This window comes from Cetorhinus maximus, chromosome 16 (assembly GCF_964194155.1).
Source record: "Cetorhinus maximus chromosome 16, sCetMax3.hap1.1, whole genome shotgun sequence".
Classification (NCBI taxonomy): domain Eukaryota; kingdom Metazoa; phylum Chordata; class Chondrichthyes; order Lamniformes; family Cetorhinidae; genus Cetorhinus; species Cetorhinus maximus.
Genome location: NC_135894.1, coordinates 35,447,162 through 35,468,355, shown reverse-complemented (window position 1 = coordinate 35,468,355; position 21,194 = coordinate 35,447,162). Strand labels below are relative to the sequence as shown.

At 43.9% G+C, this 21,194-nt stretch overlaps 1 protein-coding gene across 1 annotated transcript in view; it reads left to right on the top strand.

Annotated features, from left to right (window-relative positions):
- Positions 1-21,194, top strand: part of LOC144691513 (immunoglobulin superfamily member 3-like) — a 58,623-nt gene that overhangs the window by 34,880 nt on the left and 2,549 nt on the right. Inside the window, exons 5-8 of the mRNA XM_078559658.1 lie at positions 2,981-3,385; positions 5,264-5,665; positions 6,992-7,408; positions 10,889-11,305. Coding sequence (XP_078415784.1) covers positions 2,981-3,385; positions 5,264-5,665; positions 6,992-7,408; positions 10,889-11,305 — 1,641 coding nt within the window. The remainder of the gene's footprint in view (positions 1-2,980; positions 3,386-5,263; positions 5,666-6,991; positions 7,409-10,888; positions 11,306-21,194) is intronic.

Below are 21,194 nucleotides of genomic sequence, written 5' to 3'. Positions count from 1 at the left end.
AACTCAATATTCAGTCCGGAAGGCTGTAAAGTGCCTAGTCGGAAGATGAGGTGTCGTTCCTCCAGTTTGCGTTGAGCTTCACTGGAACAATGCAGCAAGCCAAGGACAGAAATGTGGGCATGAGAGCAGGGTGGAGTGTTGAAATGTCAAGCGACAGGGAGGTCTGGGTAATGCTTGCGTACAGACCGAAGGTGTTCTGCAAAGCGGTCACCCAGTCTGCGGTTGGTCTCTCCAATGTAGAGGAAACCGCATTGGGAGCAACGAATGCAGTAGACTAAGGTGAGGGAAGTGCAAGTGAAATGCTGCTTCACTTGAAAGGAGTGTTTGGGCCCTTGGATGGTGAGGAGAGAGGAAGTGAAGGGGCAGGTGTTGCATATTCTGCGTTCGCATGGGGAGGTGCCGTAGGAGGGGGTTGAGTAGTAAGGGGTGATGGAGAAGTGGACCAGGGTGTCACGGAGAGAATGATCCCTATGGAATGCCACCGGGGGGAGGGGGGTGAAGGGAAGATGTGTTTGGTGGTGGCATCATGCTGGAGTTGGCGGAAATGGTGGAGGATGATCCTTTGAATGCGGAGGCTGGTGGAGTGATAAGTGAGGACAAGGGGGAACCCTATCATATTTCTGGGAGGGAGGAGAAGGCGTGAGGGCGGATATGTGGGAGATGGGCCGGACACGGTTGAGGGCCCTGTCAACTACCGTGGGTGGAAAACCTCGGTTAAGGAAGAAGGAGGACATGTCAGAGGAACTGCTTTTGAAGGTAGCATCATCAGAACAGATGCGACGGAGGCGAAGGAACTGAGAGAATGGGATGGAATCCTCACAGGAAGCGGGGTGTGAGGAGCTGTAGTCGAGGTAGCTGTGGAAGTCGGTAGGCTTGTAATGAATATTGGTGGACAGTCTATCACCAGAAATTGAGACAGAGAGGTCAAGGAAGGGAAGGGAAGCGTCAGAGATGGACCATGTGAAAATGATGGAGGAGTGGAGATTGGAAGCAAAATTAAAACATTTTTCCAGGTCCCGATGAGGGCATGAAGCAGCACCGAAGTAATCATCGATGTACCGGAGAAAGAGTTGTGGGAGGGGGCCGGAGTAGGACTGGAACAAGGAATGTTCCACACCTTTTATTTGGAGGAAGTGAGAGGAGTTAAAGGAGAAATTGTTCAGTGTGAGAACAAGTTCAGCCAGATAGAGGAGAGTAGTGGTGGATGGGAATTATTCGGGCCTCTGTTCGAGGAAGAAGAAGAGAGCCCTCAGACCATCCCGGTGGGGGATGCCTGTCTCTTTATGGGGTATGTGGAACATTCCTTGTTCCAATCCTACTCCGGCCCTCTCCCACAACTCTTTCTCCGGTACATCAATGATTACTTCGGTGCTGCTTCATGCCCTCGTCGGGACCTGGAAAAGTTTATTAATTTTACTTCCAATCCCCACCCCTCCATCATTTTCACATGGTCCATCTCTGACACTTCCCTTCCCTTCCTTGACCTCTCTGTCTCAATTTCTGGTGATAGACTGTCCACCAATATCCATTACAAGCCTACCGACTCCCACAGCTACCCCGACTACAGCTCCTCACACCTCGCTTCCTGTAAGGACTCCATCCCATTCTCTCAGTTCCTTTGCCTCCGTCGCATCTGTTCTGATGATGCCACCTTCAAAAACAGTTCCTCTGACATGTCCTCTTTCTTCCTTAACCGAGGTTTTCCACCCACGGTAGTTGACAGGGCCCTCAACCGTGTCCGGCCCATCTCCCGTGCATCCGCCCTCATGCCTTCTCCTCCCTCCCAGAAACATGATAGGGTCCCTCTTGTCCTCACTTATCACCCCACCAGCCTCCGCAGTCAAAGGATCATCCTCTGCCATTTCCGCCAACTCCAGCATGATGCCACCACCAAACACATCTTCCCTTCACCCCCCCTGGTGGCATTCCATAGGGATCGTTCCCTCCGTGACACCCTGGTCCACTCCTCCATCACTCCCTACTCCTCAACCCCCTCCTACGGCACCTCCCCATGCGAACGCAGAATATGCAACACCTGCCCCTTCACTTCCTCTCTCCTCACCGTCCAAGGGCTCAAACACTCCTTTCAAGTGAAGCAGCATTTCACTTGCACTTCCCTCACCTTAGTCTACTGCATTCGTTGCTCCCAATGCGGTTTCCTCTACATTGGAGAGACCAAACGCAGACTGGGTGACCGTTTTGCAGAACACCTTCGGTCTGTCTGCAAGCATTACCCAGACCTCCCTGTCGCTTGCCATTTTAACACTTCACCCTGCTCTCTTGCCCACATATCTGTCCTTGGCTTGCTGCATTGTTCCAGTGAAGCTCAACGCAAACTGAAGGAACAGCACCTCATCTTCCGACTAGGCACTTTACAGCCTTCCGGACTGAATATTGAGTTCAACAATTTTAGATCTTGAACTCCCTCCTCCATCCCCACCCCCTTTCCGTTCCTTCCTCCTTTTTGTTTTTTCCAATAATTTATATAGATTTTTCTTTTCCCACCTATTTCCATTATTTTTAAATGTATTCCACCCATTGTTTATTTCACCCCACCCCCACTAGAGCTACTTTGCTTGTCCTGCTCTCCACTCTTAGTTAGCACATTCTTTTAGATAATATCACCACCTTCAACACCTCTTTGTTCTTTTGTCTGTGACATCTTTTGGTTATCTCCTCCTATCACTGCTTGCTTGCCCCAACAACTACCCCCCCCCCCCAACCCCACCGCCCTCCCCCCCACACCCACTCCTTAAACCAGCTTATATTTCACCCCTTTCCTATTTTTACTTAGTTCTGTTGAAGGGTCATGAGGACTCGAAACGTCAACTTTGCTCTTCTCCGCCGATGCTGCCAGACCTGCTGAGTTTTTCCAGGTATTTCTGTTTTTGTTTTGGATTTCCAGCATCTGCAGTTTTTTGTTTTTATTCACTGCTTCCATGTATTTCTCACATTATAGTAATTTTTTGTCATTTCACAGAAACCAACCTTAAGGTGGTAATCAACAGTAGTAGTACTGAGGTGTTGGAAGGTGATTTTCTTCAGTTTGCCTGTGACATTCATTCAGAAACTGCAGGCTATGGTCAGCTCTCTATTACCTGGCGGTTCATAAACCAACAGAATCAAAGCAGTGATATCATTGGAATGGACCAAGATGGTATGCAGGTTACTTATCAGCCCTACCTTGAGCGTGTCATTAACAGTGATGTCAGAATAGCAAGAGTGAAATCGGATTCCTTCACGTTGGGTATTTATAGTGCCCTGACTTCAGACCAAGGAATGTATGCTTGCAAAGTGATGGAATGGGAAGCAGGATCTAATGGAAGGTGGCAGCTAGCCGGAGAGTATGTCAGCGACAATAAAGCTGTGACTATCGAATCCCTTGGTAAGCAATTCAGTATTGAATATCTGTGATACTTCAAATTAAACAATTGCAGGGTTCTCGACTGGACATAGATCGAGTTTCCAACAGGATGGTCCTTATTCTATCATACACAGTCAAGACACAAATGGGGCTTTCATTGCCTTCCCTAATCTTGATGCATTTTGTTGACAACTTTTAATGAAGTGGATTTTGGGCAGAAAATGAACAATTTTTTCTGCCTACTTTTCTATTTATAATTTTTTAATAAAAATAAGCTCCTCTCTGGGTCGTTTTGCTCCATGCATCATTCCCAATTGAGTGAATGGGTAGGTGACTTGGTGACCAACTACTAAAGTGGTGCATGAGAGTCTTTGGCAGGGGTGAATACCTCTCTTATTTTTCCACATTTCATTGAAAAAATGCCCAAAATCCATGGTGGTCTCTTCTGCTCTGTACAGCTAAAATGGGAAATCTACCATGTGGGGGATCATGGAGTATCTCACCACCCTGCGATGTGGCATGCTAGAGCCCCAGATTATTGAGCCGCCATATTACTTTGTAGAGAAAATATATTTAAATTGAACAAATGAAATAAAAGCCCTCAAATGTTGAAAATCAGAAATATAAGTAGAAAATGATGGAAACATGCAACAAATCAGAGACAAAATCTGTAAAAATGAAATGAAAGCTCAAATTGATTTTAACTTGGAGCGAGTTTCTGACAGGAAACCACTCAAGTGATTTGATTTCCCAACTGGCAGAGGCAGCGGAAGACTACAGTGATTTTGATCACCAAGCCTTATTGAACCTGAAATGGGCATAAAGAGGGTGCAGAACAGCCACTGGCATAAATAAGTGCCACTCACTGACTCCCAGGTAACTGGCGTCGACAGATCAATGGCATGATCTGGTAGAGGGAAGGGATGTTGGAGCCTAGGGCAGGGGAGGCTGCAGTTTTCCTTGTGGAACCAGGAGGATCATTCCTGCTTTTCCTGGCTCAACAAAGCAAAGTTTTAGAATTACCTAAAAGGCCTCTTCAGTCTTCAGACAAGCGGAAAATCTGTCTAGGGAGCAAACCGTGGTCTCGGTGTTCAAAAAGCCTTTGGACAGGATTTTCAGGTCGTCAGACAGGCCTGGTGGGCGGGCCCTGGAGCAGCCGCCTGCGACCGGCCCCCTGACCTCAATTTCATGCTGGCTGGCCAGTTAGCGGCCAGCCAGTGTGAGAGACGTGCTGAGAAGCTCAGCGCTGCTGGGGTGGGGGTGGGAGGAGTGCGAGCGCAAAAGCCTGCGCACGCATGGGGAGCTGCTTCAGGGAGCTGAAGAATTTTAAAATCAAAATGTAAGGTTTTGAAAATCAGGGAAAAAAATTGTCCCCACGTAGGACTCACTCACATGAACAGAAACATAATAAAAATTATGTGAAAGCATTTTTATCTTTTGAATTAATGTCAGAAATCTCATCCTGCCCGTGGATGAAGTTTCCTAAAAAATCCAAAGGCCGCCTGGTCAATTCACCCGCCCACCAACCGTAACGTTGGATGGGCAGCGAAAAATACATGTTAATTAATTGACCAATGGCATTAATAGGCCTCTTAATTGCCGGCGGGTGGCTGCCGACTCACATGCACATCCGTGGACTGAAATATCGTGCGAGTGCGCGATGACGTCGGGGCGCTTGCCTAACGTCATTGTGTGCTATTACACGCTCGGGCTTGTCAGGCACATGCCCGCACACCAAGTGGAAAATCCTGCCCTTTGAATTGATCAAAAGAGCATCATTCTGGTCTAGCAAACTCAGACCTGTACTGTTTCTAGAATATCTGCCAAGGGAATTGGCATCACTGAAAAGTCTCAGTAGAGTTGGTGATATCCATTAATTTTTCCCTTTAATGTTTACAGAAAGTAGCTTTGGAGTTACTGCAATAACCCGGACACCCGCCGTGCAATACTATGGTACATTTGAACTCCAGTGTATCATTAAGCCTTCACGTCTTAACCATGTGCCAGCATCTGTATCCTGGAAATTTCAACCAGCCAATTCTAATGGCAGCTACCAGCTTGTCACTTTCACCCATGACACTGCGATTAAGTTGGGGGACAAGATAGAGAACTTCAAAGGAAAAATGATTGTAGTGAAAACTGTGACCAATACTGTCCGGTTGAGTGTATCTCGAGCCAGCAAGCTAGAAGCTGGGAAGTTTCTATGTTTCGCAGAATTATGGGGAAGGAATCATTTAAACCAATGGGTCAAGAAAGCCATTGCAACATCAAACATCTTGCAAGTGAAGGTTAGACCCCCAGGTAAGGTAACAGGTTACTTTTGTGTTTCTAGGATCAATGGTGAATTAAAGTGGAAAGATGGGCTGTTGTGTGCAACATGAGAGATATTAACCTGCCTTCTGAAAAGGAAAGAATGAAATTGAAATAATGGCTCCAGTTGGTAAGTGCACTATGCGGTGTGGAAATAAGCCATGTGGACTTAAAAAGTCCCACTTCCAATTTCAGCCCTTGTGCGGTAAGAGAAAAAGGGCTCAGTGATCCTGGAATGGGGAAGTGGAAAAATCTGCCGGGGGTATCTGCTTGTGGGTGTTATCCAGAGGCTCCTATTGGAGAAGTGTGTGGACATCAGAGGAATGTAGTATCATCCTCAGCTGCAGCGTCCTCAATGGTCAAATAGCCGGCAAACACTCACTTTCTAGGATCACACATGAAAATGGTGCCTTCAGCATGGTACTGGAAAGCCACAGGCATCTGTTGAGTCATATCCCAGCAGGAGTCAGCGCCTTTGTAGGAAGGAGAAAAACTGACAGGAAGAAAGCAAAATGTGAATCTGTGGAAAACAAGATAAACTGACTATAATTAAATACAATGAAATAAGAAAATGAGTTATAAATAGATTTCAGAGAAAGCCGATAAAAAAGACTATTTTGATCATTAGCACAAATCCATGTAACCAACTAGAAAAGATGCTTGTGAAAATTAGGTTACATGGATGTATGAGACACTTTAGTCAAATAAGTTATTTAAGGGGCTGTATTATGTCATTAAGTACATACATTTCAACCTCTTACCCCAATGCCATCATATTGCTAAGGTACAGTTTTGATGTTTTTAAGGAGAAACTGCATTTCAAAATAATATTGGTGTGCTGTAAATACTCTGCCACGTTACACATTACAATCAAAAGGAATTAACGATGGCCAGTTCATATTAGTTTTGAAAAAGCTGCAGTTTTTGTGTTGTAGTCATTCTGTCTTCATCTGTACCTTCAGAAAATAAAATGGGCATTAATGGAGTAATGAGGGAACTAAGCAAGAATAGGGTAACCTCCCAACTTACAGATGCACAGTAGCACAACAGCTATATAAAGAATTGGATAAAATTTAAGGTGTAAATTTACAATAAAAACATTAGGAGTGTCATGAGCTGAGATCATTAGTGCCATGAGCTCAACTGTACATCATGCTCATTAGTAGCATTGAGTTTCTTTTAAATCATGGATGAGTTTATACGACTAAAGTAATAGTTAGGTATTGACTGATCCCTGTGATGCTTCACCTTGAACTTAAATGTTGCAAAGAAATGCTGTGAAATTATTTTGACATGCTGCCTTTTCTACTTGTGTAGCAAGTCTCTTGAAGCTCACCAAGAAAGTTACAACAATACAGAAAAGGATCCGAGATGTCACTGAACTTGAATGTAAAATTTTAGCTCAAACTCAAAATGATTCTCAATTCTCAGTCACATGGCTCTTCAGTAAGACACAGGGACCAAATGTGAAAGGGGAAAATCTTCTGAACATCGATCGCAATAATGTTATCCAGTACTATGGAGAACTGCTCACTGACTCTCAGAAGAAAATGAAATTCCAGGCTAAGAAGCCCTCTAATGATATGTACAAGCTGATTATACAGAAAACTGATGTGAATGACAGTGGAAATTACTATTGTCATGTAAAGGAGTGGCTTTTGGATCCCAACAACATCTGGTATAAAGTGGGAGAGAATACGTCGGCAATAACAGTTCTGCAGGTGCATACAGCAGGTAAACAAGTTTCTTAAATATCTCTCAAAATTGCAGGGCCAGAACTAATGGCTATTTATTTATTCAATAGTATAAACTGTTTCTTTTCCTGCAACTAAAAATGCTGAAGTGAAAATAATGAGTGGAATGACTGGTAACGTGATGGAGAAAAAGATTGGCAGCGATATTAAAGGAGCAATATTTCACATTTGCATCCCTGATGAAAGTTGCCAGGCAGTGGCCTGTGCAGTGTATGAACTTTGGACCATGTACTCAAATGTCTGGAAGATTAAAAGCGGTTCACACCAGAATTTCCAAAATAGAGTCCCAGTGGTCAGAAAATTACCCCTCAAGTGTAAACTAAACAGTCTCCAATATGGATGGAAGAAGTTAAAATTATGGAACCAACAAGGGTGGGGGGAAGCAAGGGGAGATAATTAGAAGAAATATAAGAAAATATTAATAACAAGTTAAATGGTTTCATGAGTTCAAAAAGGGCAATAGAGCAGAATTAATTAGAACAGAACTTATTCATTATCATAATTGGAAAAAGAGTGGTTAAGGATGAAGTTATCGTTTGGATTTTCCTTTGCTATGTTATCCAAAATTAGGCTATATAGTGGAAAATGATGGTGAGAAAGCAGGGCCTGGAAACTGACTCGAGCATCGACAGGCATGGGATGGTTGTATACTGTACTCCAAATCATGGTACAGCACCTGCTCGAGGTCCCTCTGGAATGAAAGGACCCATAATGGGTACCTATCTTTCTCTTTAAGCTCCAACCACTCAGTAAATGAAGGTATCAGTCCAGTTTGAGGTTTAAAAGGAAAATGGTAACCTTACCTTTGGACCCTTCAATCTCCCTTAATTCAGGCTTCTGCTGTTGTAGAGTGGAGGACTCCCACTTGCTGGCATGGATACAGTGAGTCTGAGCTGTATAAATAATGACCTCTGATTCAAGAAAGTGGAGCAGCGTCATTGCAACTTCGGGATGGCAGCCAGCAGTCTCAGTTTGCCAGCCCTATGCTCTTTATTTTATTAATCCAAGCCTAGATCCTTAAAAGATGAAAGTGGTGGAATAATTGAATGTTAAAGGAAAATGGTTTTATTACTTTATTATTTCTCAAAGTGCTCACCAGCAAGAAAATACTGTTTGCCATTCGATAACTGTGGTACAATCAACATTACAGAATATTTTGAAATGAGTGAAGCAGCGATATTTGATAAATTAAAAAGAATGAAGGCTAAAAAACCTGTCAGTCATTGGTCAGCTGCAAAAGGAGAAATAACTTGCAGATGAGAATGTTTAGAGATTTGCTGGGTACTAGAGAAGTTCCACAGGATTAGAAGTGAGCAAATGTAATGCCTATAATTTAAGAAGGGAGCCAAATCTGACTTCAATAACTACAGGTCAAACAGACTTATGTTGGGGCAGATTTAAATAATGAAAGCAATACTAAAAAGTATATTGATGAATATATACCATACAATTTTGTCTTATGTAATGGCAAATCTGCATGTATTGTCTATCCCAAGTTACCTAGACAAGGTGGTAGTGGGTCATCTTCATGAATTGCTACAGTCTTACGGTGGTGGCACACTCATGATGGTGTTTTGTAAGGGATTTCAATATTTTGGCACACTACGATGAAGGGATGGTGTATATGTCCAAGTCAGCTCTTATGTAATAACTTGTGTCATCATGGCTTTAGAAGAGGGTTTCTGTTTGGCAATCCTCCTCAGCCTCCCTGGCAACATTACAAATAGACAGTAAAACCTTTTACAATATGATTTATTTGGATTTTGAGAGAGCCTTTGACAAAGTTCCACATGAAGGAATGTTAAATAAAGGAAAATCCATGGGAATCTCAGAGAGAATCCAATCTCTCCTAGAATGTGGGACTTTTAAGAAATTGGATTAAAAGATTGGATAAAAAAATAAGAAACACAGACAGAAGTGTGGCACCAGTTGGGGATGGTACTGATGGACTATAACAGAGTTTGATGTTTGACTCTGTTGTTTTCACATTGACGTTATAGCCAGAATACCAAAAAAGAATTGTGTGTAACATTTTCAGATGACATTAAAATATGGAGCATTTTAGGGATGAAAGCATAGTTTTGAAGAAGGGTTTAGACTTGCTATGCAATTGTCCAGGCAATTTATAAATGAAGACTAAAGCTGCTAAATGCAAGCTATTCCATATTGGTAGAAAGACTAAGAAACATGTATGATAGAAAATAGAAGTAGCACAAAGACACTGAAAATGACCTGGACTGACTGTTTTAACATTGAAAGTGCAGAGATAACAATGTGGAGAAATAATTCAAAATGCACAACAAATGTGGGATATATGGCTCAATAATGGAGTATAAACTTTCCATAGGCTATGTTAAAGGTTAGGATGCACTGACTAGGCCTCAGTGGGAATATTAACCCTGACTTTGAGGCTCTGCCAACAGCGCTGAACCTCAATGCCAATGAACATGAGTAAGAATATCTTGCCTATTTTGCTGTGGACAGTATTTTTCAGCAAATGATTTCCAAAGGTAGAAATCCTCAAGCCTCATTAGCATAGAATATTTATTTAAATTTGGACCCATGAAACAGCAAACTGTGTTCATTGTCCAACCCAAGTTGCTTTGAGAAGATTGCAGTGGGTCCTTTTGGGCTATTACAAACCATGCAATGATGGTGCTCCTCTCATGATATTGTGAAGGGATGTGGTATGTGTCCAAGTCAAGATGTGCGTGACTTGAAAGGAAACTTAACAGGTTATGACATTGCGGCTCTTGCCTTGCTTAGTGGAAGCGGTCACGAGGCTGTCAAACTGTCAAACTCAGTTTCAGCCAGATATGAGGGATCGCCTTTAAAGCAGCTGTTTACAGGAAGATAGCTTTCAGCCCCAAACACGCCTACCTTCCTTTGAAACACCTCCTGCAGCAAGCTATTCAACTCTTTAGCATCAATCAATTCCTGCCCAGTCTGTGTTGGTGTTTATCCCCACACAAGTAGTACTGCTATTTCATGTGCCCATATTCAACAGAAACTAGCTGCTCAAGTAAGATTCAAACTCCAGAATTCTAGAGTCAATATTGTGTCTGTTATCTTTAAATATTAGCGAGCTGGTTAGTCTAGTGTGGGTTGGGGAGGGTTTTTAACCTAAGTATGGGTTTAGTATAAATGAGAAACCATCCATTTTCCTGGCATGTTTTATAAAATCATTGGTCAGTTGCAGGGAGTTCTATGCTCCACTGGTTGTAGTGGGCAGGTGGCTGTCTCCTTTTCCTTTGGAAGCAATGGTAAAGTGAAACCCGTGCAGTGATAGCTAAATCAACAGATCTTCAAAACTGAACTTATCGTTAACCCCTGAAGAAAATAATATTCTAACTTCTTGTAATGTGTATACTCTCTCTGAGTTCAACATCATGCACTGTAATTTTTCTCACTTCCAAACAAGGCCTCATTATCTTTCTTTTGTCTTATGTCGCTTCTGCAGATGCAAACCTACAACTCGGGAACAATAACTTAACTATATCAAGCAGTGAGGATGCTGTTGTTGAACTTGAATGCCATATTATCAACCAGACACAGACACAATCACAATTTTCAGTTACATGGTCCTTCCAAAATGAAGAGAGTCCAAACGCTAAGGAGAGAGCGCTTCTCAAAACCGATCAAAATAATATCCTACAGTACTATGGAGATTTGCTTACAGATCCACAGAGAAAGATGAAATTCCAAAGTGTGAAGGCCTCCAGTAACACCTACAAGTTGATAATACAGAGGGCAGCAGTAAGTGACAGTGGTGTTTACTTTTGCAATGTAGAGGAATGGGTCTCAAGCCCCCAGAATGAATGGGTTATACAAGGACATGCTCGCTCTGGATCAACAATTCTTCAAGTCCAGTCACCAGGTAACATCTGAAACCATTTCACCAGAATCCAACTTGCTTGATTAGAATATCGTTTCCTCTCTCCTAGGACATGTTTCAGAACCAGACTGTATAGAAATGATGAAAATTACGTCAGCATCTAGAATATGATTCTTGGTTATGTGTATATTAGAACATTGACCTTTTCTGTCCTTTCATTGACAAAGTTCAAAGTCAACCAACAAAGAGATGAGTTGATTAAGGAACAGTGTGTTAGAATATTACCTTCTTATCTCTCTGATCCAAGTTGACAGCTAATATCCAGAAAGGAAGCTAAGGTTTCCAAGCTGATACTTGATGAGAACACTGCAGAAGTAATGCCCAAATAGTTCACAGAGAATTTAAATTGGTGACAGAAACAGGAATATATAATAGTGAAGAACTGAGTTAGTACGCTGTCTTTCATTTCAGGAAAATGGGTTTGAATTTAGCACAAATTAATAGGAATAAAAGCTGCCCTGTCTTGTATCACAGTATCATTACAGTACAGAAGGCCATTCGGCCCATCGAGTCTGCATTGGTTCTCTGCAAGAGCATTCCACCTAGTCCCACTCCCCTGTCTTATCACTGTAGCCTTGCACATTATTTCTTTTCAGATAGCAATCCAATTCCTTTTGAATACCTCGATAAAATATACTTTCACCACCCTCTCAGGAAGCTTGTTCCAGACTCCAATCATCCTCTGGGTGAAAAAAAATTCCTCCCATCACATTTACTCCTTTTGCCAATTATATTGAATCTGTGCCCTCTATTTCTTGATGTTCTCTTGAGTGGGAACAGTTTCCCACACTTACCCTGTCCATATTCCTCAGGATCTTGAATACCTCTTTCAAATGTCCTCTCTGCCTTCCTCTCTCCAAGGAAAAGAGTCCCAACTTCTCAAACCTTACAGTTCTTCATCTCTGGAATCATTCTTGTGAATCTCCTCTGTACTCTCTCCAATGCCATCACATCCTTCCTCAAGTATGGGGCCCAGAACTGGACACTGTACTCCAGATGAGGCCTAACTAGTGTCTTATACAAGTTCAACATGACCTCCTTACTCTTGTATTCAATGCCCCTATTAATAAAGCCTAAGATACTATATGGTTTATTAGCTGCTCTCTCAACATGTCCTGCCATCTTCAATGACCTATATATGTATACACCAATGTCCTCTGTTCCTCCATCTCCTTTAGAGGCTCTCCCTTTATTTTATACTGTCTCACCATATTTTCCTGCCAAAATGAATCACCTCACACTTCTCTGCATTGAACTTCATCTGCCATTTGTCTGCCCAATCCACCAACATGTCTATGTCCTTTTGATGTTCAAGACTATCCCCATCACAGTTGACAACATTCCCAATCTTCGTATCTGCAAATTTTGAAATTATGCCCTGCACATCACAGTCTAGGTCATTAATATATATCAGGAAGAGCAAGGGTCCCAACACTGACCCCTGAGGAATTCCACTACAAACCTTCCTCCAATCTGAAAAACAACTATTTATCACTAGTCTCTGTTGCCTGTCACTCAGCCAATTTCTTATCCAAGTGCCGACTTTCTTTTTTATTCCATGACCTAGAATTTTGCTCACATGTCTGTTATGTGGCACTGTATCAAATGCCTTTTGAAAATCAACACCACATCAACAGCGTTTCCTTTATCAGCCTTCTCTGTTACCCCTTCAAAAAAACACCAGCAAGTTAGTTAAACATGATTTTCCCTTGATGAATCCATGCTGGCTTTCCTTAATTACCCTGCACTTGTCTAAGTGATTATTGATTTTATCCCGTACTATAGTTTCCATAAGTTTCCCTACGACTGGCCTGTAGTTGCCAGCTTTATCCTTGCATTCCTTTTTGAACAAGGGTGTAACATTCACAGTTCTCCAGTCCTCTGGCACCTCCCCTGTGTCTAAGGAAGACTGGAAGATTATCACTAGTGCCTCCGCAATTTCCACTCTCACTTGCCTCAGTACCCTTGGATGCATCTCATCCGGTCCTGGTACCTTATCTATGTTAAGTAAAGATAGCCTTTCCAACACCTTCCTCTCAATGGTAAGTTCTTATAGTGTACCAGTTACCTCCTCTCTCACCTCGGCCTGGGTAGCAAGTTCTTCCTTTGTAAAGACAGATGCAAAGTACTCATTCAACACCTCCGCTATTTCTCCAGCCTCCACGTGCAAGTCCTCTTTTTGTCCCTAATCGGCTCTACTCTTCCTTTTACCACCCTTTTATTATAGGTTTTATTATGTGGCTGTAAGGGCCCTACATGAAATCAGCTCAGGCAGGCTCAATTCAGTTCTGAGTGCGTGTGGGCTCGAAGCATGGAACTTCTCATAATTTGTCATTAATTGACTTTAAATCAGTAATCTTGCTTTGACAATAGAGAAGTATTACACTAGTTTTATAAAAGGTACCTTCCTGACGTCACATTGAAGTCACTTCGGGGATCAGAATAGAGTGAGCTTTGTTCTGCACCTGATTGTAATATACCCGACTTGGTGAAACCTAGATTTTAAACTGAGGTGGATTTTGGCCGGGTGGGTAGAAATGTGGTTTGCAAACTCACCTGCTGGTCCAAGAATGAGTCACTTTTAACTCCCAAGCCTCATTTAAATCTCACTGGCCAACTTCCGGATTGGCAAGAAGTTGGTGAGAAGCAGGAGAAAATCAGAGGCCACATAGCTGGCAGATTTGGCTTTGGGAATTATCTAGTGGGAGAATCCCACAGTTGGGAAGTGGGGGGGATGCCACCAATGACAGGAAGGCCCAAGCTTTCCCTATGGCCTCTGGAGAAGTGTCTGCTGTTGCTCCTGGCTACGAAGGGGGGAAAAAACCTTAGATGTTTGGGACTCTCCTGACCCTGGAACTTCTCCTCAATGTCTTCACTTGCCATTGGCAAGCTCACAATGAAGGTCAGGTCAGTTGGCTGCATGTTCTGAAAGCTGCAGGTTGCCCGGGTTTTGTCAATATGCACTGGGGTCAAGTGAAGTACTGTGACATGGTGGTGGAGTCAGAAGATTTGCAACTAGGTCTCTACAATGTATGAGTTTTCCATTTTCCTGCACTTGCCTCCTTTAACTGGAAAAGGACAAAGAAATGTACTGGCAGAGCAGCCAATATTGTCACCAGCAGCTAATAGTATTTCCAGAACAGAATTTGAAGGATGTGCAACATGTTTGCTTTACCATAGCTACTTGTAATTAAGCACATCTGATTATAGAGAGAAAGCGAGGTTGGAAGCAAGAGGTGAGATGTGGATCCACCACCTATCGGACAAAAAAGCACTTTCCTATGTTCTAGTGTGTGTGACAGAGTTGCTCTTGGAGTCGTTTCAGATTCAAATTTGAGGTATCCTTTGAGCCTTGTAGGAGAACTAAGAGTCATTGAAGAGAAAGAAAGATTGTAAGTGAAAGTGGAAACTGAGCTTTTCAGAGTCAATCTTAGCAATAGCTGAGATATGGGAGTTCCATGTGAGACCAGTGGCGATAGTGAGATCAATAATGAAAGATGGACTAAAGTTCGAGACTTAGTGTAGCACTGTGCCTAGCTAACATTCACACAAAACTAAAATATGGAATTTAATACAAGCTGGTGCAAGAATGATCTTGGGTCCTGTCACAGGTGGTGTTTTATAATTTGTTCATGGGAATGGGATATCAGGATCACTGGCAAGGCCAGCATTTATTCTCCACCCCTAATTGCCCTTGAGAGGTTAAAAAAGTTCTTTCCCTAAATAACAACAATGTCCAACATCAAAGGTGTTTAATTTTTGTGAAGCACTTTGGAATGTTCTGAAGTCATGCAAAGTGCAATAATAATGAAAATTCTTTCTTCATTGTCATTATCTTCAACCTTACACAGTTCTGTTAAAGCCATAGCATTTTTCCCTGACTGTCGTTGCCCCATCTTTAATGGACTCTAACAATAATTAAAGTACTGGTTAAATAACCTGTTATTAATCCTAAAGGCATAACCTGAATGGGGGGGAAAAGCAGCCTTCCTAAAATAATTTATTTTCCCAAATTCAGAAACTTTAAAATGGATAAAAATAGTAAGTGAATTTTAACTTATTTTACATCAAGAGCTGGTTGTGATTCCATTTGTGCATAGCCATATTAGTGGCATATAATTCATTGTATAGTGTTATTGAAATACAGGCAACATAGAGATTGCCCCAGGGCTCCAAAAACATGAACCAAAGCTTAATCTGTTGTTCTAATTGGCTTTTGTCTCATGATTTAAGTAGTTCTGCCATAATATCATCTGGAGGGCATAAAATGATTCAAAGAGCTGTTTATTACATGCTATGTATCATTACTACAGCAGTCACATTCTGCTTTAATCATCTCTGTCCCTGTTCTAGTAAAAACATAATTCAATAAGACTCAATGGGATCATTGAAATCATAAAGAGTTATAGATTTTAGGGTAGCAGTATTTGAAGAATACATCCGTTGTGCATTTCAGCTAAAATGAATGGAGGTGGTGCTTTATTGCCTGTCTTTATATTAAATCAGGAAGATGGAGTTTTATCATTTCTTGTCTGGATTTTGCATTATGGTTAGAACAATGAAGCTGAAATTAGCCTCCTGGTGCAGTTGAGGTTATTTTGGTCTTGTGACTTGAACTCATTTAACAAATTGCCCTTGAAGCTTTGATCTTAGCAAGGAGGAAGACCAATGGGACAAGAGAAATTCTACCACCAGATCCCAGTTAAAGGAAAATGCATGCCTAAAGATCATGGCGTATGCAAGTGCAAATGTAACATGTTACTGTGATAGCCTGGGCTCGGGTGTACTTTGATGCAACTGAATAGCACAGATGATGAGTCATCCTGAGAAACGCTTTCTCTTTTATCTCCTTACTCCTGCATTGGCCTCTGTCAGCGTATTGGGCCATTTATTTGAGATCAGACCACACAGCTGATGTGAGATTGTGCCAACTGCATCAAAATTTTGCTCTGATGATCCACGAGCATGGAGAATCCCTGAAGGTCATACAAATGGAGCTCTGAACCATAGTTATAGTACTGCTGAAGGAGTCCACAGCAACATTTAGGACCTTTTGATAAGGGGAGCTCTGCCTGGAGGTAGCATGTATTCCAGAATGCGTACTGGTCAAAATGACTGCACAGCTGAAAATCAGCGATCCTATTTTGTGTTTTTTCCACAGTTGCAAAAGACGATGGGGAGAATTTTACAGCTCCCTACTGGTGTATTTTCAGGCAGGGGGCACACAGGTGGCTAGCCCATCACCTTCCCACCCACCCACCCCTGAGCTGTCCCCCATAATACGATGGGCAGGTAAGGCATCAGCCAGCCCACCTGCCCTTAGGCCTACTGAGGCTCTTAACTGGCAAATGAATGGGTAGTTAAGGGCCTTATTTCACCTCTGATGCCATGATATGGTGGGTGGGGCAAGGTGAAACAAAAGAGACCAGCCTGCTCTTTCACAAACTCGGGCTAAAAGGCAGGAAGGAGTTACTTCCTTTGGTGGGGGAGGGCGGGGGGGGGGGGGGGGGGGGGGGGTACCCTCTGCCCATCAGGGGCACCCGCCAAGATTGCTCCACCCTATTGTGCCTCCCCAAACCCCGAGCCTCCAGAACTTGAACCCCCCCCCTCACCATCCTCCCCTCCCCACTGACTCGCCTCCCTATGGCCTCTGATCCCTCTCAATCAAACATCGGACCTACCTGTAAGTCCGACATCTATGTTCTGACCACCACTGAGCTCTGTCCTGATTGGGACTACTGAGCTACTGGCCAATCAGATTGATTTTCCCTCATGGGCGCAAGTCCCACTCTCAGCTTGTTAAGGCCGCCCCCATCATATTATCGCTGCAGGGCAGCCTTTTTTAAAGTCAGTCAGCTTGGTTTGGTGGGGGGTGCAGGTGAGCAATACACCCCTTTAAAATTCACCCCCAGTGGGTTGGATTTTACAAGCCCTCCGGGACAGCATGGGAGGTGAGGGCCCTTAAAACGTCACAAGAAGTTGGGGAGTGGGGGGCAGGTGGTGGCATTCCCATCAACTTCCCAATGTCATGCCATCTTGCCAGCAGTGAGGAAGGTGGCAGATCTCAATCATCAGTAAAGTGATGGAAGGGGTGATCAACAGTGCTATCATGCGGCACTTGCTTAGCAGTAACCTGTTCACTGACACTCAGTTTAGGTTCCGCCAGGGCCACAAGCTCCTGATTTCATTACAAACTTGGTTCCAATATGGATAAAAGAGCTGAACTCGTGAGGTGAGAGTGACTGCCCTTGACATCAAGGCAACATTTGACCGAGTGTGGCATCAAGGAGCCCTAGCAAAACTGGAGTCAGTGGAAATCAGGGAGAAAACTCTCTGCTGGTTGGAGTCATACCTAGCACAAAGGAAGATGGTTGTGGTTGTTGGAGGCCAATAATCTCAGTTCCAGGACATCACTGCAGGAGTTCCTCAGGCTAGTGTCTTCGGCCCAACCATCTTCAGCTGCTTCATCAATGACCTTCCTTCCATCATAAGGTCAGAAGTGAGGATGTTTGCTGATGATTGCAAAATGTTCAGCATCATTCCTCAGATACTGAAGCAGTCCATGTCCAAATGCAGCAAGACCTGGACAATATCCAGACTTGGGCTGAGAAGTGGCAAGCAACATTCATGCCACACAAGTGCCAGGCAATGACCGTCTCCAACAAGAGAGAATCTAACCATCTCCCCTTGATATTCAATGGCATTACCATTGCTGAATCCCCCACTATCAACATCCTGGGGGTTACCATTGACCAGAAAGTTAACTGGACTAGCCATATAAATATTGTGGCTACAAAAGCAGGGCAGAGGCTAGGAATTGTGCGATGAGTAACTCACCTCCTGACTCCCCAAAGCCTGTCTACCATCTACAAGGCTCAAGTCAGGAGTGTGATGGAAGACTCTCCACTTGCCTGGATGAGTGCAGCTCCAACAACATTCAAGAAGTTTGACACCATCTAGGACAAAGGAGCCTGCTTGATTGGCACCCCGTCCACAAGCATTCACGCCCTCCACCACCAACGCACAGTGGCAACAGAGTGTAGCATCTACAAGATGCACTGCAGAAACTCACGAAGCCTCCTTGAGAGCTTCCAAACCCACGACCACTACCATCTAGAAGGACAAGGACAGCAGGCACATGGGAACACCACCAACTGGAAGTTCCCCTCCAAATCACTCACCATCCTGCTGTTCCTTCACTGTTGCTGCATCAAAATCCTGGAACTCCCTCCCTAACAGCACTGTGGGTGTACCTACACCACATGGACTGCAGCGGTTCAAGAAGGCAGCTCACCACCACCTTCTCAAGGGCAATTTGGAGATGGGCAATAAACGCTGGCCTAGCCAGTGATGCCCACATTCCATGAACGAACAAAAAAAAGAGTTGGCCCTCTCACACAAGGGGCAGTTGGGCCACTTAAGTAACCACTTAAAGGCCTCTCCCTGCCGCCGCTGGCATTTTATCAGAGGCGGATAGGCTCTCATAGGGAACCCACACCTGGTGAACCCTGACAGCCTCACAGTGGCTGGTAGAGAGCCCCCTATTTGGGCACTCTTTGCCTCATGGAGGAGACCCCTGCAACAATGGCTATCCCTATAGAATTGACGTTACTTACCCTCACCAAACTATCCAAACCCACTGCACCCACTCACCAGGGCCTGCCTGACTGGTCCTTGCAACCCCAGACTCTACTTACCTGGTTGGGAGAGTGACATCTTTCCGTGGCTTTCTCTTCTTCCATGCATAGTCCCAGAAGTGGCCACTGCTCCTGGGATAGGGAGATAGCGGCTAACAAGCTGCAACCCTGGATTCCGTAGGCCACAGAAGCAAGGTCACTTCCTGCTTTTGGGCCCAACGGCTGGAGCCCTGCTTTGAGACTAAATCCAGCACAATGTCCCCACTATTAACTGAGTCACAGAGAGGGTTTGGTGGGACAGGTGTGCTGTGGATTGGGGGAGACCCAGCAAGGACATGGAGGTCCTGTTGATCCCAATGACAAGCCCTCACTTATATAATCTTCTGCCTACTCCGCCCAAATTTACGGCCTGGCAAGTGGGTGGGATTCACAAACAAGGGGGAAGAGGCCACAGCCAGGGGACCTGTGGCTCAACAGATGCTGAAGGTCCTGAGCTGCGATCAGTGCTAGGTGAGCCAAAGACGACTTTTGGCCCACAAGGAATGCTAACAGGATCAGACCTCTAGCAATTACTTTGGTAATTCGACACATCCAGCTTAGGATCTGCTGCTGGGAACCTGGGAATCCTTCAGCACGGCTTCCTCTCCACTTACTATTAAATTTGAATTATGGCACTGAGGATATCATTAGGCTTCATATGACTTTTGAATGTTAATTAGATCCTGACTGCCTTTTGCAGCTGCCTCATTGATGTTATTGAAAAATTTTAAAAGAAGTAAGTCGTTTGCTTGGGATTTAACTCCCCACTCCCCAACACCCTTATCTACCCATCAGGGGGTATAAAAATTGAGACCAATAAATTAGTCATAAAGAAACCTACTGGAGGAAATATTTTTGTGTGATGTTGCTTGAGGCAGTGCTACACAGACTACATGATTCCCTGGCAACTGACAGCACCATGAACTGCTACCTACATGATCCATACAGCGATCAGCAATGGCATCAATGAGGAAATCCACACTGACCATAAAGATAGTGACACACAGCAACTGTCTCCAGGAATCACCACAAGTCTATGTTGCACTGCTTCACATGATGCTACATGAACAAATCCTTCCCCTTTACGTTCAGGTGTTAGATAGCAGCAGTCACATAGCAAATCATCTGGAGCTGGTGCACAGGATTCTTCCTTGTTATTTCCTGTACGTGGTGCTCTTCACTCGTGCTATGTTCTTTATCTGGTTTTCCCAGATCTATCTCCAACTCCACTGTATCCACCAGAATGGATATTTCTGTGTTGATGCTCTGTACAGGTGGAGAGAGTGATGCAAAGAGGATGGTCCCTTTGGGCCCTGTGAGCATCTGCTCCTCAGAGCCTTACAGAAACACAATGGGGAAAAAACAGGTTAGAATCTGCACATTTTAGACAGTCCTACTTGATATGGTGATGCAAGGCAAGTTCCCTATTGGCATAGTATATAAAATAAAATAAGATATTTTGAAGGGTGAATATATACCAGTTTGCATATTCAAGTTTACCATCTTCATGTCTCTCCCCTGGAAGTGGGTTGGAGTAGTTGGCCATTGTTGTACAATGTCTCGAAATTTGAGATGGTCAGATTCTCCAATTTTGAGCCTCTCCCTTCTACTATTAACTTTTGATGCCTACAATCATAAGACAAGGATGAAATGATGACTGAGCCTGCCAGAGCTAGGCAATTGGTCATTAAAGAAAGGTACAAGGACATGCAACGTGTAATTGGATATTGAAAAACTCTTACTGGCCTGACCGGCCGTAAGAGATTTCCTGCAAGGGTGAAAGATGTGCCGTGTGCACATCAGATAAGAAGACATCATGTGTGAGTCGTTGAGTAGAAAGACTGTGGGGTGGATTTTCAACCCCTGCTGGGGTCAGAGGTGGACAGGGCCAAAGATAAGCTCTGCAGGCTCTATCCACCTCCAGGCCATTTTTGCAGAGGTGGGATTGGGTGCCGATGGAGCTACCCAGCCTCCAAGCTCCTGCACCGACAGGGGTCAGTTTAGATGGCTGGAAGGGATGGCAGGCTGAAAGAGCCAGCATTCCATGCAGGCCTAGATGCCCGCCCTGCCTGTCTGGTGCAGGACCAGCTGCTCGCCCCTCTATGGAGGGGCTCCTCTTCCACCACCCCGATCCCCACAGTGGTGGTCTGGCTGCTGAATCTATTTTTTAATTATTGAGTAAAGTTGGAGAGTGG